We start from the raw sequence: 16774 nt of genomic DNA, 5'->3' as shown, positions 1-16774 counted from the left end.
CACGGTGCACAAAAGAACAGTGGGCAAAAGAACTGTGCGCAAAAGAACTGTGGGCAAAAGAAGCAACTTTATGTGTCTAATAGCACAGTGTGCAATTGCAACGTGTGCAATTGTACTGTGCGCAAGTGAGCCTCTCCCATTAAATGATACTCTACAGAGTAGAATTTTCGATCGCACCGTAAAGCCTAGTCTATAATAGAGTCGTAAGGTCGTAAACGTAAGAAATTGACCAATCACAGTCGATTATTTTCCTCGAATTCAACTGTGATTGGTCAATTTCTTACGTTTACGACCTTACGACTCTATTGTAGACTAGGCTTAACGCGCGACCGTTTTTGGACGAACCGTTTCCAACCGCTTTCGTTGAGCGTTTTAATTAATTAACCGCTTTGGAGAAATTTGTGTTTTTCGGTGTTTTTATTATTTTATCCAACGATAAACGACGTGATCCCGACGAGTTGGGATCGCGTGACAGCTAGCTGAGCCGCGTCAGCTGACGTCGAAGTGGAAAATTTGAAATGTAGCGTGACAAAGTGAACGGGCAGGTGAACGAATACATTCTTTGTGTTCAAACGTCCTTTATGCAGGTCATCTTTCGAAATTCGTCGGGATGAGCACGACCGAGGATAAGGACGAGCGTCGAAAACGCTCGTTGGAGGCTGGCAGAGAAATGGCAAGTTTCCTCTCCTTCTTTTCTTTCCACATATTATCTATATGTTCATCGTTTCTACCGTATACTTTTCCTGTTTACTCTAATTACATCGTTTTTTCCATTTGTTTACATTAATAATTTTTTATATTTACATTAATATATACTCCTGTTTTAATCTGCTATCTATTATATCAACTCTATTTTGAAGAACACTAGTCTATTTATTTATAAGAATGTATTATTAATGTCTAACGTATTTAATAATAATAATATCAATTGTTACAGTTGGAGAAATACAAGGCAAAACGATCTAGTAAGGACACAAGTACAAATATGCAAAGTGCAGAACAATCTGACGATGAATCGTCAAACAACGAAAAATCCACATTGCTCAGAGAACCTGGCGTAAGAATAAGAAACAATAGTTTTATATAAATGTATATTTAGTATGCAAGATTTTTGCATAATTAGCATTGATTGCTCATGTTATGTTTTTCTTCTTACGTAAAGGTAACCGAAGATATATCCTCCAGAGATATAACATACAGCAGTGTTAGTATAAGCGAAGGAGAACCGGATGCCGATTTGGAAGGACTAACAGGACGTGTTGCAGAATTGGAAGAGTTATTACAAGGAAAAGAAGCCATAGTTGGAGCTTTACATGCAGAAATTGATCATTTGCGAGCTGAGGCATCCTCCCCAAATTCGTCACAAAGCCGGAGCAGCAGTATACATGGAAAGGATGTTATATCTTTGTATCATATAAAAGTGAGTCGTGTATTTGAACAGAATTTTTTATGTAAAGTTAGAGAAGGAGAATCAAAGCAACGGTAACACTCGACTACTTTTTTCTAATATATTTAATAAAGTTTCTTTTCTCTATTCTATTTTGGTAAAAACTTTACTATGATTTCAATTCTAAATAATAATAGCCTGAGAATAGCTTGTAATTTTACTGGTTTTTTTTTTTTTTTTTTTTTATAAATCTATATTGGTGCGAAGTAATCATTATTGTGTAACATTTTTCTTACCAAACAGTTGCAAGAGTTTGAAAAAGCAGTAAATCAACGTGATAATCTAATAGAACACTTGACATCATCTTTAGAGCAAGCATTATCTGCTAGAGATGCTGTCACAGGACAACTTAATGCCTTGAACGCCATACAGTTAGACAATTCTGTGATAAATAACATGAACTTGCAGCAAAAGGTAAATATCACACACTTCATGTTTCTGTACTTTGTAATTAATGACGATAACCTTATTAGATGATGAACAATTATAAAAATGTTTTAGCTTGAGACACTAGAAACAGAAATGAACGATAAAGAAGCGTTAATTCGTCGATTGAACGCGCATTTGACAGATATTCGTAAACATGTACAAACATTGGAAATGGAAAGAGAAACGCGAAACGCAGAAATCAATGATCATAAAATTCAGATAAATAATCTAAATGAGCAAATTCGTCTCGGTGCCACAGAAAAGAACTTAAACATTGATGAAACCTTGGAGCAACAGAAACAATATGAAGCACGTGTTGACAAGATCAAACAGGATATGCAGCATATTTTGAACAAGTTTACCACTGTAACAAATGCCAATGCAACGCGTTACCAGCAAGAATTAAAAGTAAATGCTTTATAATTTTTATTCTTTAATATAACTTTTTTTAAATATCGCAATTGTGTATATACAATATTTGTATATGTATGTAAAAAATGTATGTATTTTAAATATTTCAAGTGTGTATATATGTATGTATATATAATTATGTATATATATATTTAAAGAAAGAGTTTATATCAACGAATACTTTATATATATAATTATTTGAATATATATATATATACACATATATATATACATAATTGTGTAACTTGTTCTTTTAAATAATTTGTTCCTTTAATTCGTAGGAATTAACTATAAAAAACGAAGCTGAAATTGCCAATATAAAAGCCAAACATGAAGAATATATCAAAGCATTGAAGGAAGAAAACAAAACATTAGGCGATCGTTTAAACAAGGAATTGCCAGATTTGGAAAGTAGGCACGCCAAGGAATTGTCTGTCTTTCAAACACAGTTGGCCCATTATAAGAAAACTGTGGAGGCATTAAAGCTCGAATTGATGAATCATACCGAATCGCAAAAAGTCGCACAATCAGAAGCCCACTTGTACAAGTCAAAACTCGAGGAGTTGAGATTCGAAGCGGAGAACGAACGACGCATGCAAAATCTACACTTTCAAAATGAGAAAGAATTGTTAAACGAGCAAATCAAACTGCACAAAATTCAGCTAGAGGAAATCACGTCGAAGCACATTACAACGATGAGCATTCTGGAGTCTAAGGAGAGTATCGAGCGATCGCTGGAACAGGCTTTATCGAACGCCGCTGTGTTGAAGCAGGAGAACGAAACACTGAAATACAAGCTGGATGATTTGTCGTGCAGATATTCCGCATCACAGTCGATGATCGAAAACAGTCACGTGCATGAGAGAACTCTAAATGGTAAGATATATGAACTGGAGAGATCTTTGTCGCGATTCGACGCTACGAGCGTCAGTACAGTTAGCGAGCTGGGTGAAACCATGTACAAGACTTTTGATGATGAAGTTCTTCAGCATCAATTGATAAAACATAAGTTCGAGGATAGAGTGGAGATGGAAAAAATGTTGGTCGAAAAAATTCACATCCTCGAAGAAGATTTGAGGAAAGCAAATGACAAGCTGGAACAGACTGATCTTGCAAAGAAAACTTATGAAAAACAACTGAAGGATATGAAAAATACATGCGACAAATTGAAACAGGAAGTTAATTCGTTAAAGGAAATCAATCGTGCGACATCTCACGCTGATTCCACTCAGGAATATTTCGAGAGCGATATTTTGACGAATATCGATTCGACGCGACGTATAGAAATTCAGCAGAAAGAAATCGAGAGTCTGAAGCTACTCATGGAGCAGAAAGAAACTGAGAATGTGAAATGTAAAAAAGATTTAACTGAAGTAACGGAGAAAATGAAAAAGGTAAAAGAACAATGCGAACAACTAACAGACGGCTTGATTCATGCATGGACTGAATGTGCTGAGTATAAAGAAAAATTGAATCAAACTATGACGATGAGTGACAGTAGTAAACTCAATACTTCCTTTAATAGTACGATCTCGTCCAAGCATCTTAATGCAAACCAAAGTTTGGATAACAGTGCATCAGATCAAAATATAATGGAGCAAACTAAAGCTTCAGAGTCGGACATTGCTGATGTCAGCACATTAATGGACAAAAGTTACGTGAAAAACAGGGAGAATAAGGAAATACAGCAAATTATGGAGAGCGAGATGTACGTAGAAGAAATTAAGTTAAAGTTAAGTCGTTATTACACGTTATGCGAGAAAATAACCGCGGGAAAAACCTCGACGGAGAACGTCGCTTTCCAAATGGAGAAGGAACTACTAAGCCAGGAAATCCAGGACATGATGAATCGATGCAAGGAAGAACTAGAATCTGTTAAAGCAGATTCTGTCAAAGAGATCAACCGATTGCGTTCGTTGGTGGAGAATTTCAAATCATTTCAGGCAAGTGTTTATCTTCATTCGGTATTTTTCCTGTTTCCATTTCGTGGTTTATACTCTTATGTTGTTTTTACGATTGTATTTCTTTTTTTAATTGTATCTTTTTTTTTGTCTCTCAAGGATGGGAATGACATCAATGAGATCAAAGCTGAACTTAATGCACGTCATACTAAGGAAATGGAGGAACTTCGGACATACTTTGAGCAGAAGTGCTTGCAGATGGAAAAACAATATTCCGAGGAGATCTTCAGCCAGCAGTCAAAACGAATTTCCGACAATGATAGTGAAACCGAAGAGCTAACGGATGATTTATATTTTGGTGGTGCGGGCGATTGCTTGAACACATCTAATTCCCGAGCAGCAACGTCTGGTGCCAACGAGGAATCTCTAAAAGACACGACCTTGGACGCTGAAAACCAAACGCGTATCGAGACAGAATACGAAAATAGCATCCAAACATTGCGACAGGAATTAGAACATAAAGTGAAGATAATTCAAATTATGAAGGCCGACTATGAGAAAGCAATTGAAGAGCAGAGAGAGTTGTACGAATGTCAAATTCGCGATATTGAAGCAAAGCTGGAACGTTTGTTGGCTACATCCGCTGTAAACCAGGTAAGGAAAAAATTGTTGGTTATTATCAAACTTTGCTTGATTAATAATACATTTGTTGATAATAGCAATTTTTTGTGCCATATTTAATGTGTGTCATATGTAAAGACCGTTTGCTTGTAACAGTAATATTCAAACAATATCCTATTATGAAACAGCTCTTTGAAAGTATTGGCCATATACATGCTATAAAATTCTTCATATTCTAGATAATAAAAAATATTTAAATTCTTTTAAATGAGCTTCAATTATATAACAATATAAAATCATCGCATTGCTTTTTTCATGTTCTGTGTACAATTTTCCACAAAAACTCTATTCACAGAATTTTAATGGTTTATCTTGTTCAAATGTATGTATAGGTCTTATTTCTTCATAGAATAAATATCAATAAATAATTAATTAAGAAATTTGAATGAAAATTTATTATATTATCTGTTAAAAATAAAACAAAATCTTTTATATATAGAATTAGAAAGAATTTGTTAGGTATGCTTATACTCGTTTGGATTTATTATATTTATTGTGAAAAGTTATGACAAAATTCTTATTTCAAAATTAAAATAAATGCATGGCGTGATCAGCGTGCACTAATTATTATTAGTACACTTCTTATCTTGATGTGTACTTGAGATCTCTACAATCTTTTCTTCTACAATCTCTATAATCTTGTTTATTTATTATAATTAATGCATTTTTTCATTCTATACTGTCTACTAATGAAAAAAGAAATAGATTATTTGTCCCATTGTGATAATTTATATCAAAGTGCAAATTTACTGGTGACTAACATACCGCTGTGCGACTTCATGTTTGCATGCAGTATTGTCAAACAGAATGGGAGGCATTGGAAAATGGTGAATTGTCGAGTCTGCGTGACGCGTATAATCATCAATTGGAAGAGCAGATCGCGCTAGCTAGACAGGACATTGTCAACGCTCTTCAAGAACAATTTCAGGTAGATGTGGATCTTCTGAAACTGGGCTGATTGAGAATGAAATATAAGCGGAATAAAGATTAACTACAAATTTTGTAAATCAAAAATTGTAATTTTTCTATGTGTTACTTTGTATGTTGCCATAAAAGTTTTCGTTAATAGAATTTGTCTACATGTATTTGTTCATTGATTTATTGAAAGCTATTAGATGATATTTATTGAAAATTTGTGATTGTACAGGCACTATTATCAGTGGAAGCAGATAAAGAAGATAATTGGCCAACTGAATTGTTAGAATTACGAGATAAATTCACATGCAATGCTAAGCAAGAAATTCAAGAAATAAAAGAGATGCATAGTGCCGAATTAACTCGCCTGACAGATGAGCATGATTGCATTGTAACACGAATGCTTGAGCAACACCGAAAGGAAATTGCTCTTCTTAAAACTCAGAATCCAGATAACAATCAAGAAGTTGCCTGTGTCGGATCTTTAGAAAATAATATTATGGAAGAAAGGTAATTGATGAAATATTATATTTTATGAATTATTAAAATATTTATAAACATTTTTTATCATGCTAAGTATGCAATGTTCAATTTTTACTAGGGATAACTTAAGGAAGACATGTGTGACTCTCAGAAACTTGATTGGAGAATTAGTTAATTACTTTGCCGTTTGTGAAGAAGAAGTTAACAACACTTTAATCAACGAGGTTTTGAGAAGACAATTGACAGAGTCCGTTCATGAGTCAGTCTTTACTCATGAAGGAAATTTAAGCGACAATAATTTACCCGAAACACAATGCAAAGACCAAAGATCCAACCAATCCATTAAAAGAGTTCATTTTGCTCCGCAATCCAGCAAAATAAATTCCATTGTTAACAGCGATAATAAGACATTGATTGAGGAAGACATGGATGAGATATTAAGAAAGGAACTAAAGGCTTGTTTAAGACGTCTGAAGTCGGATAGCACACAAATTCTCAATCTATCGCTACCAAGCGAAGACAATATTGCATTGTTGTCAAAGGAGACTCTCTTAGCAAGCAAAATTAATGAAGAACTTTCTTTGAAACTGAATCATGCTGAAGCTTTGATAATAGGCTATCAAGAAGAAGCAGAACAATTAAAATTGCATATTTTGGAACTACAACGAAAGTTGATTAGCGCAGAGAGTAAAAAGGAAGTCATCACTGAGGGATACGGTGAAAGTGATCTCTCTAGAGTTGATATTGTGTTGCAAGATTTCTCACAGCTGCAAGAAAAAGGTAAATTTTTATCTAACTTTTGTATCAATTAATAGCTTATTTATTGAACATATGAAATCAATTATATAATTGTTATTATACTAATCAATTACAATATCTTAGAAAAAGAAACGATATTTAATACGATATCAAACTTATATGTTATATTGATTGTTCTATCTATATTTATATCATTTCAATAGTATATAATATACTTATGTTTTATATTTTTTCTATATGATCTTTTTGACAATTTGCAGCTAGACATGTATTATCGAATGGCGGCGGCGACGCATCTTATTTACTGCAATTAATAGAGGAATTATGCAGGCAAAACGATAAACTAATAGATGACGCTAGAAAGGAAAGGGAAGATTTGCAACAACAGGTAAAAATTATTTATTTTTATTATTTGTCGAAATGCATTGTTGCATGATTATTCGATATTGGTATGTCGATATCAGTGATGAGTATTGCGGTGTACTGTTCATTGAAAAACGACTTGTCTTTGTAATTCATCACAATTCTAAACACTTCTATATCCACAAGCTTTACATTTATATTTATATTGTACCTGTTTTATCATGTAGCAACACACACATAATTAACACAAATATTTTTTTCTTTTACATGGCACGTTTTCTATACGAAATGCGATTGTGAAAAAGTTTATTAATATATATATATATATATTTTTTTTTAATTAGCATTATAAAAAGATTTAAAAAGAATGATCCTTCATTACATACACTATACAGAATGTTTTAAGAAAACTGAATATTTAAGTGCTTCAATCCTTTGACTTTTGCATATTATTGGTTACTCATAAATCTTTGATCTTCTATTTTAGATATACAAATTTTTATTCTTCTTAGATTTATGATTTTTGGATACTAAAGTTCTTAATTATCTTCATTGATAGTTAGATTTTTAATATTTCAACAATTTATTTCACAACTACATAAATTTACACATTTACTTTTTTTTTCTCATACATCCTGTATATAAAATAATATACAGTATTTTTCAGTAGTTTGTAAAACAGCCAGAATTTAGAACATTGTGCGTGTACTACAATCATATCATATATTATTCTTTCATAAATAAATATTTAATTAAGTAAATAAAGAGAATTCTCCAAATCAAAAGTGCAGAGGTCTGCGATGCAGGTTTTAAGAGATTGATTGGCGTTCTTGTCTTGCCAGCAGGTACCTTTAGAACCCACTCCTACCCCATGCATTCACAGGGTTTGCTGCAAAAAGGTAAATTATAGAATTACTAATATTATTGTAAATGCTCTTCGCGTAAGTTACTCTTCCAAATTGGCTATAATAAACTAACACGTAACGTTCCATTACAATTAGAAAGACTAGAAGAAAATAAATAAATTTTTATTGAAATCATTTCTAATGCCTGTTTGTATAATATTAACTACACATATATTGTTGTAGTGCTACTAAAATGTATTGTTGCTTGTTAATATTTATTACATGATTGCAATATAATAATCGCTTTGCATGCTATTGTGGACATGTTTTATTGCAATATATCGAATGACTACTTTTCTCTCTCTTTATCTATTATAATATTTTGCTATTAATTATTTTATTATTTGTGAATGAAACACATTGTAACTAATATAATGACTAAAAGTAAATTGCCAAGTAATTGTAATCCAATTAACATTTCTAAGAATTGTAGATATTTATAGAAAAAAGAAATTTACTTTGCCTCTTCCAAAATGTTTAAAACCCATTTTTCTGACTTTTTAACTTCATTAACATAACTTTTTCATTTAAGGATTTGTATAGTTCCGAAAAACTCTCTATTTGAAATCTTGACAATGTATCCATTTTATAGATAAATTTATATATATATAGATTTTATACATATTGTTAAAGATTTAAATAAAATTCCGCGAATTTGTCGAGTTGTTTATTAGTCTAACAATAAAAGAAAAAAATTAGAGTGGAAATGTATCTATAATAAAAATTTATTATCATATATTTCTCTGCCAATCATTTATTACTTCTAATTGTAATTACTTTTACCCAGATTGAGGCAGCGGATAAGCAATTGCGAGCGACGCGTCGATTTTTGGATGAGCAAGCGAGCGAGCGCGAAATGGAGCGAGATGAAGCTGCGAAGCAAATTAATCTCTTACAGGAACAGCTCAAGGAAGGCGAGCGTAAGAAGGAGAGAGATATGCGAATTAGTTCTGAGGTAAAAATAATTTTTTGGGAAATTTTATAATTATTCCTTTAAATGTGACGATCTTTTTTTGTTAAATATGAACACAGAACATACGCTTTTTGTAATCACCTGCTAACTAGGGTTTACTATCTTTTTAATTAATCCTTAATTAGTTGCTGAAATACTATCAAAGATTGCGACATATATGTAAAAATTATTTTCGAAAAATGTGTGAAGAGATAGACATTGTTCTAGATTTTAAAATTTGAGACTTAGACGTCAGAATTCAAAAGTTTAGAGATCCGAACAGATATTTTAAGAAATATAATAAATCATAATAATTCATATAATAAACCATAATAATTATCACTAACTTAAGGATTAATTAAGACATTTGTAAATTCACTCTAGCAGTTATTGCACTAACCGGAAATTTCAACTGGCATAACGATTGCCATTTCTAAAACTTAACTACAGGGTTCTGTCGTTTATTTTAATGTAAAATTTAACCTAGACTTAAGGTTGCTGAAAAAAGAATATATCCATAAAAAATGAGATTAAATTTAAACTTATATTGCAGAAGATTTATTTATTTAAACTATAACAATTATGACAACATTAAAAAATATATTAGATTAATTTAAAAAATATATATACATAGATTGAAAACAAATATAGCAATCAAATTTACCAATATTTTTACACAATTTTAATATTAAACACATCGATTGTTTTTATAAATTTTGAATATAGTTCATAATTTTTTTTTTCTTTTTGTGTTAAAGACATTAGAGCTAAGACTTACATTTTATGGAATATGCTCTTTGATCAGCAGTTCCCTTTTTTAGACATTTCTATTGAAAACATAATGTAATACAGAATTTAAATTTAACTACAATTGGATTAAAAGAATTATTATTTTGGAAATTAATTGTACCGCCGGCAATTAATGACACGCATCACTACTAATTATATTAACACAAATTTTTCTGCACTCTGGTTTGGGTTTTCTATTTGTCGCACAAAGCAGTCTGAGCTATCATCTGAAACAACTTCAGACATCCCTGAGCTTCAAACCACGACCAATGCAGCTGTGAGTGATATTGTATTTAATTTGATTTTTTCACCTACAGTCCTTTCTTCCTTATTAACATACAGTGGCTGAAATAAATGTGTTTATCAAAACATTATTTAGCAAATTGTATAACTGTACAATTTACTTGTTTAGCTACCAAATAATATTGAGAAAAATTAAACTAAAAAAATTTTTAAATTGCTAAATAATAAAATAGAGATTTTTAAAAATTTTACATAATTAAGTTCAGACTACTTGACAGAAATATACATTTTGCTTATTTTATTTCTTGTATGCATTTTTTGTATAATTTTTATTTAGTTAATAATTGTACAATTTTTTTCTATTATTAATTATATATATATATATATATATATATATAATTATTTTCCTTTTTTATCCACTGTATGTTAGCGGTAAAATCATTATAAAACTAAATATGATATATATTATAACTCTATGCTTTACATGTTGGGTCATGCTTGATTGGAATTATAGGTGACATCTTGAAAAAAGCGATGCATTGACAACTCGCACATATGTATACTATACATGTGATTTATAATTTATAGGTGGAGGCTCTCGAATCTCAGATGAGAGAAATGTCATCGTTAATGTCCGACACGGAGGCGAAGAAATCGGAGAAGGAGAGTGAATTGAAGGCCGCGGTGGATAAAATATGGGTTTTACGAGAGATCATTGCTGACTTGGAGCAACAATTACAAACTAAGATTGAGAGGGAAGAATCCTTGCAGTTACAAATCAGTCAATTGGAAGCCGTGATAACCGCGCAAACAAAAAATCAGCAGGATTTAGTTCAAGAACTGGATGCTTTCAAATCTGGCACTGAAAGCAGACATTTGAACGAACAAATTAATCATTTACAGGTAAATTGGATGGATAACTTACATAAATGACACATATACATATACATAAAAGGAGAAAAAGAAAAGGAGAGAAAATAATAATATACACAAGAGACAATATTCTATGTTTCAGGAGGAATTGAGTAAGCACAAGTTAAGCTCGGAGCATTTTAATGTCAATTCATCCGTCTTGAAGCAGATAAAAGCAGAACTTCACGAGATGCAAAATCAATTGGACAAAAGAATCCGAGAGTTGGAATCCGCGCACATGTGCGGTTCAAATTTGAGTTTGAGTCAGCCGAGTGAAGACGTTTCGATCAGAGAACAAATCGATGCAACGAGATGTTTGACACCGGATGATCCGTCCTCGCCACCAATGTTACCGCTCGATCAAGTACTCAAGTTAAAAGATAAAATGCTGAAACACGCACGTGCGGAGGAAGTGGCTTTCAAGAGAATCAAAGATCTAGAGATGCAGTTGACAGCGATGAAGAATCAGAATGAGGAATTACTAGCGGAGCAGGAGATTTTACATCAGACGGCATCCGAGCAATTATTCCAGATTGAGGCGATGCGCGGTCGCTTAGAACAACACAAACAAAGTGCTCCGTTCGCACAGAAACAAGCAACCTCTCGTTTAGAGTTACAGTTGCATGAAGCTACTACAAAGTATCACTCTTTGGAACAAACCATTACTAACAAAGAGATAGAATTGAAAGAATTAAAAGCACTACTCGAAAGAGCTAATCAAATGCTGGTGGAAAAGGAAGCGGAAATGGAAAACTTTTTACAATCGGAAAATGGCGCGCTACGAAAGATCGATGAACTGAAAGATCAATTAAAGCTCGTTCAAGAGGAAAAGAAAATGTTGCAAATAAAGCTTGGAACGCAAGAGCATGTTCAATCGGAATTGCCACAACTGATTGATACTATGTTGGCAGACAAGAACGAAGAGATCGATCATCTGAAAGAGCAATTATCCAAAAAGGAGAAACAACTGAATGCCTACACATCGCTTGCTTTGGACGACACACAACTGAAAGAGTTGACAAAACAAGCAGAGGCCAAGAACAGCGCGCGAACATTGAGCGATATTCTTTCTATACATTCGGAATGCGAAGAATTTCCTGAAGCTATTCGAGCGATTAACGGAACGCACATGATGACATCGCAAAACATCTCCAACATCAGAGTTCCTACGTCTGTATCAAAGAATACATTAACTGCAAACAGTTTCGATACTGCAGAAATACCTTTACTCAATATAGACAAAATAGAAGCGCAAGTTCCACCGTTGGATTTAGATTCTCACACACATAGTTTCAGTAATGACATCCGTCACTCGGATATGGAGCTACATCATACCGAAGGCGAATCAAAATTGTCATCTCCCAAGAATAATGATGTCAGCGAAGATTCTCGACGAGCCGAAGAATTACTTAATGAAAAGATGAAAGAAATTGAAAACTTGTCAAATCAACTGCAAACTCTGCAACAGGAACTGGAATTAAAATCTGATTTTTTGAACAAATATGAAATGGAGCTGACTTCCATGCAGAAACAGCATCAAGAGTTGGAGGATGAGTACAAGGAAATTGTTGAAAACTTGGTACGAGATAAAAATTTTTATAGAAGTCAATACGAATTGACTCAGGCATCGGAGAGCAAAATAAAGAAAGATCTGGAAGAAGTCGAGAATATTTTAAAATTGAAGACGGAGGAGCTCGAAGAGCACAACAACAAGATGCAAGCAAATGAAAGGATCATCACAGAGTTGAATATGGAGAACACAAAACTGAAGAGAGAAATGAAAATTAAAGAGAAGGACCAAATGCAAAAGAACAGTTTCTCACTACAGGAGAAGACGCAGGAATTGCAAAGATTCAAAGAGATCATTCTAGAGAAAGATATCGCATTGGAGACTTTCCGGACGCGCAATATCGAAATCGAAAACGAAAATAAACAGTTGTACGAATTTAAGACGAAACTTCACGCGCGTGAGCGGGAGATCGCCGAGTTGCAGGACGAGATCTTGCGATTGACTGACGGTCTAAATAATCGAGATCAGGTTATCCGTAAGTTGGAGGAGATAGCAAAACGGACAAGCGACGTTCATTCAGGTACATCGTCGCCCTCATCTTCTGTCAGTAATAAAGATCAAGAAATCCATCATCTTCAGGAGTTTCTGAAAGAAAAGGACAAAGTAATTAGGCAGATGAGCGACGATAGTAAGAGCCTACAGCAAGCTTTGGAAACTATTCAGAACAAGATGAAAGAATCTGGTAATGTTGTGGAGCTGAGAAGAAAATTGAAGGATGAGCGCAAGCTAAACGAGGAATTGAAGAATATAGTGCAAAAGCTGCAGAAAGAATTAGAATTAAAAGATGCGTCCGCGCAATGCTCGCAGGACGATAGCGATATCGAAGATATGGTCCAACAAGAATTGAATCTCTCCGCGCGATTGGATGAGCAAATTATGCAGGTCATTAAGAACGATGGCGACGAAGAGATCGTGGCTGGAGCGACGAAGCAGAATTTGAGTGAGATCCATAAAGACAATAAGATGCTGAAGAAATTAAAAGAGGATCTGGAAATCGAATGTGATATAATGAAACATCAGATCGCCGAGTACGAGGATCGTATTCTGCAATTGAAGGCGGATTTGGCAGAAGAGGCGAAGAAAGTAGTCAAACTGGACAAGGAACTTATGTCAGAGAGAAACACGATAAAGTTCTTAAGGATGCAGATAGAAGAATTTCGTCGAAAGACAGAAACGGGACGAGCTCAGGACACCGTGTTGATTGATTTCCTGCAGAAAAAACTGAAAATCTCTCTGGAGAACGAAGGAAAGCTTCGTAATGATCTAGCATCGATGAGGCAACAGCAGATTAATCTGGAATCACAATTGATGTCCATGAAAAAATTGATAGAAGCCGAAAACTTGCCAAAGTTCGCTGAAACTGCGCAGAATAAATCGAAGAGGTATATGCGCTAATCTTTAATTTATTTAATTTTTTTATTACTTTTATAAATATAAAAAAAATTAAATTATTGCGAAAATTATTTTTTATATTCTATAATTTTATATTCTTTTATTTCTTCTATTTAAGGACGAACGAAGATCCCAAGGAAAATCACGAAAACATTACGCAGCTGCAAGAAAAGATAAAGAGATTAGAAACTGAGATGAGTACATACGAAAAGCAGCTGGAAATCGCGGCGGAAGAACGAGAAAAACTGATCAGCAGCCTAGCGTTAGCCAATGGAGTGAAGGAAATCGTGGAAACGCAACTGCACAGAACCATGGAAGAGTTGAAAGTGCGGGAAGAGGAGTCTAATTATCTACGAAAGCAGTTGAAAACGATGACGGAAGCTGAAAATAGGAAGCAAGAGCAACGAAACGCTGAACTGGAAGAAATAAGAGTATTGCGTAGAGATATTAGCATCGCTCGAGAAACTAGGATAGAACTGGAAGCTGACATAAATCTTGCAAGGCAGAGACTGAAGGAATCCTCAGATCGAGAGCTGAAGTTTACAGACATAGTGGAATCCCTGAAAGAGCGAGAGATGGAGCTCAGTAGAAAACTAATGTTTGAAAGACAAGAGAAGAAGCTGAATAAATTGATGGATGAAATGGACTTAAAACAAGCTGCGGGAAGAGAGGAAGACCTGAAGAACAAGCTGATAAATTTAAACAAGATGAAAAATAAATCTGCGAGTTCTTTACTGAGAATGAAAGAATTAAATGAAACAGTTGAGAAATATTCTATCGAGAAGAACAATCTTGAACAAAAACTTGACAAGATAGCGCTAGATAAGGAAATGTTGATACGTCAGGTGAAGTCACTCGAAGGACAAGTAAAGAAACTGAAAAGCACTTTTACAACAACAGTTCCTATTGAAAGGGTATCAAATTTTGTTTTTTAATGATAATTATAATATAATTATTTATTAGAATATTGTATATAGATTTAATTTTTCTAGCTTGAAACATTAAAAGAGAAACAATTGATTTAATACGCATTATTTGAGCTTTTACATTTTATATTTTTTAATAATTTATATACGCGAAGATTAATCAATTTTATATATTTTAAAATAACTAGCAATGACATATATAAATTTTACTCTTTATATGCTGGTTTCAGTTACAAAACCTTTACGGCTTATATTTACGGGTGGACAGCAGACGAAAGGCATTGGCATACCAGAAGAAATACTTGCTGTGCATCGTTGGCAGTTACCAGTTTTGCGAGGAGAACACGCTTTGCGTGCTCGCGCAATTGACTCAACCTCAACGCACTTACACGCGATTGTCGCGCAACAAAAAGGTGCGCTTCAGGATTGCCGTGTTAACGATAGTCAGCATTTACAGGATGAAATGGCTGACCAAACGTTGGCGAATAGGAAAACGCGTGGGTGCTAATGTTATTATAAATAGTATAGAGCACTTAATAAGTGATTTGCCGTCTACCATAAAAATTGCGCCGAATTATTCCCCACCAGTGAGAGAAAGGCCGACAAAGTAAGTAAAAAGTGACAAAAGTATTATATATTTTTCTACAAAATTTACGGTAGAGATGATTATCGAGAATCTCTTTAACAAAAATTTGAGAAGTCAAAGCAATTAGCCAGTACAAAGAAACATCTCTAATTCGATAGATTAGATTAGAGTGTTGTATATTCCGTGTTATTCAGTCTTCTTAAAAGAAATTATTCTTATAATCAAGTTATCTCAAGTTATAATCAACTTAATCATTAAACTCGAAATTTTACCATCTTGACATCTTGTTTTTCTATTTATCATTGTATAACAGTATATTTGGCTTATTTGATTGCTTAGTGAAATTTAAAGTTTGTAGTCTGTATTTTTTTATTACGATAATTATATGTTATACACATTATATGTTATATATCGAATTGTATGTTTCAGTAAAGATAGCAACAAATTGAGTATCGTCGAACAGTATTATCAAGAAGTAAAATATTTCCAAGAGACAGTTGACTCAGCTTTGACTCGGTCAGGAACTAGTCATATTATCTCAGAATAACATTATATTTTTAGAACTTGTAGGAGAGAGGAGAAATTTAGCTGTAGTGTTAGCATTAAGAATATTATAATGTAATTGTTTAAACAATAACATTATATAGGTCGTGTTTCTTAAAGTGGTTTGTTCACACTTGACAATTTTTGAGTTTTTTTTCTTAGACTTTTATATACACGTAGATTTTCTTAGATTTGATCAAAATTTTGAATTCCTGGATTTAAATATCAATTTGTCAATTTGTCAATTTTTAAGCTCGCGATCGCGCATTAATATAAATGACTGTTTCTCTATTGAATTAGAAGTCTTGGAACTTTTTATCGGTGAGAATCTAAAATATTATTCGGATATGCGGTTTGCGTTTGATATATTCGCCTTTTTTTTTTTTTTTTTTTTAAGTAGCTTTTTGCATTGCATTTTTTGCATTTTCTACTTCATCATTTATTATAATATTTTTTTTCTCTTTTTTTGGCAAACACGTCCTGTATTTTGTACTAAATTGCAGTCGTCGATGACCGATCTGCATGGGATTTCTATTTCCGTTCGACTGCACGATTTACATCGCGCTA

The 16774-nt window shown here is 33.3% G+C and overlaps 1 protein-coding gene across 8 annotated transcripts; it reads left to right on the top strand.

Annotated features, from left to right (window-relative positions):
• Window positions 1–336: 336 nt before the first annotated feature.
• LOC145946609 (uncharacterized) lies at window positions 337–16758 on the top strand. Of its 8 annotated transcripts, none has more exons than XM_083056336.1 (19): window positions 337–673; window positions 938–1057; window positions 1163–1420; window positions 1691–1861; window positions 1949–2284; window positions 2569–4230; window positions 4348–4842; window positions 5663–5797; window positions 6017–6294; window positions 6386–7047; window positions 7287–7414; window positions 8235–8288; window positions 9082–9249; window positions 10247–10312; window positions 10867–11181; window positions 11294–14142; window positions 14271–15066; window positions 15309–15685; window positions 16094–16758. In XM_083056336.1, exons 1-19 carry the CDS (start codon window positions 611–613, stop codon window positions 16209–16211), a joined length of 9051 nt encoding a protein of 3016 aa, XP_082912462.1. In that variant the 5' UTR covers window positions 337–610; the 3' UTR covers window positions 16212–16758. The 8 variants fall into 8 exon arrangements, with proteins under 8 accessions (XP_082912462.1, XP_082912461.1, XP_082912466.1 ...); XM_083056335.1 differs by having other exon boundaries at window positions 8232–8288; window positions 10250–10312; XM_083056340.1 differs by having other exon boundaries at window positions 8232–8288; window positions 16099–16758.
• The last annotated feature ends 16 nt before the right edge of the window (window positions 16759–16774 follow it).

This window comes from Prenolepis imparis, unplaced genomic scaffold (assembly GCF_030444845.1).
Source record: "Prenolepis imparis isolate NDT839.2.m4 unplaced genomic scaffold, iyPreImpa1.0 SCAF_17, whole genome shotgun sequence".
NCBI lineage: Eukaryota > Metazoa > Arthropoda > Insecta > Hymenoptera > Formicidae > Prenolepis > Prenolepis imparis.
Note: the sequence above shows the minus strand (reverse complement) of the source record. Positions and strands in the feature narration are given on the sequence as shown.

Coding starts and splice junctions, on each gene's coding strand:
- LOC145946609 (XM_083056334.1), top strand. CDS start 611: ATGAGCACGACCGAGGATAAGGACGAGCGTCGAAAACGCTCGTTGGAG. Junction 1,862..1,948: donor ACATGAACTTGCAGCAAAAG/GTAAATATCACA, acceptor AAAATGTTTTAG/CTTGAGACACTAGAAACAGA. Junction 6,295..6,385: donor AATAATATTATGGAAGAAAG/GTAATTGATGAA, acceptor AATTTTTACTAG/GGATAACTTAAGGAAGACAT.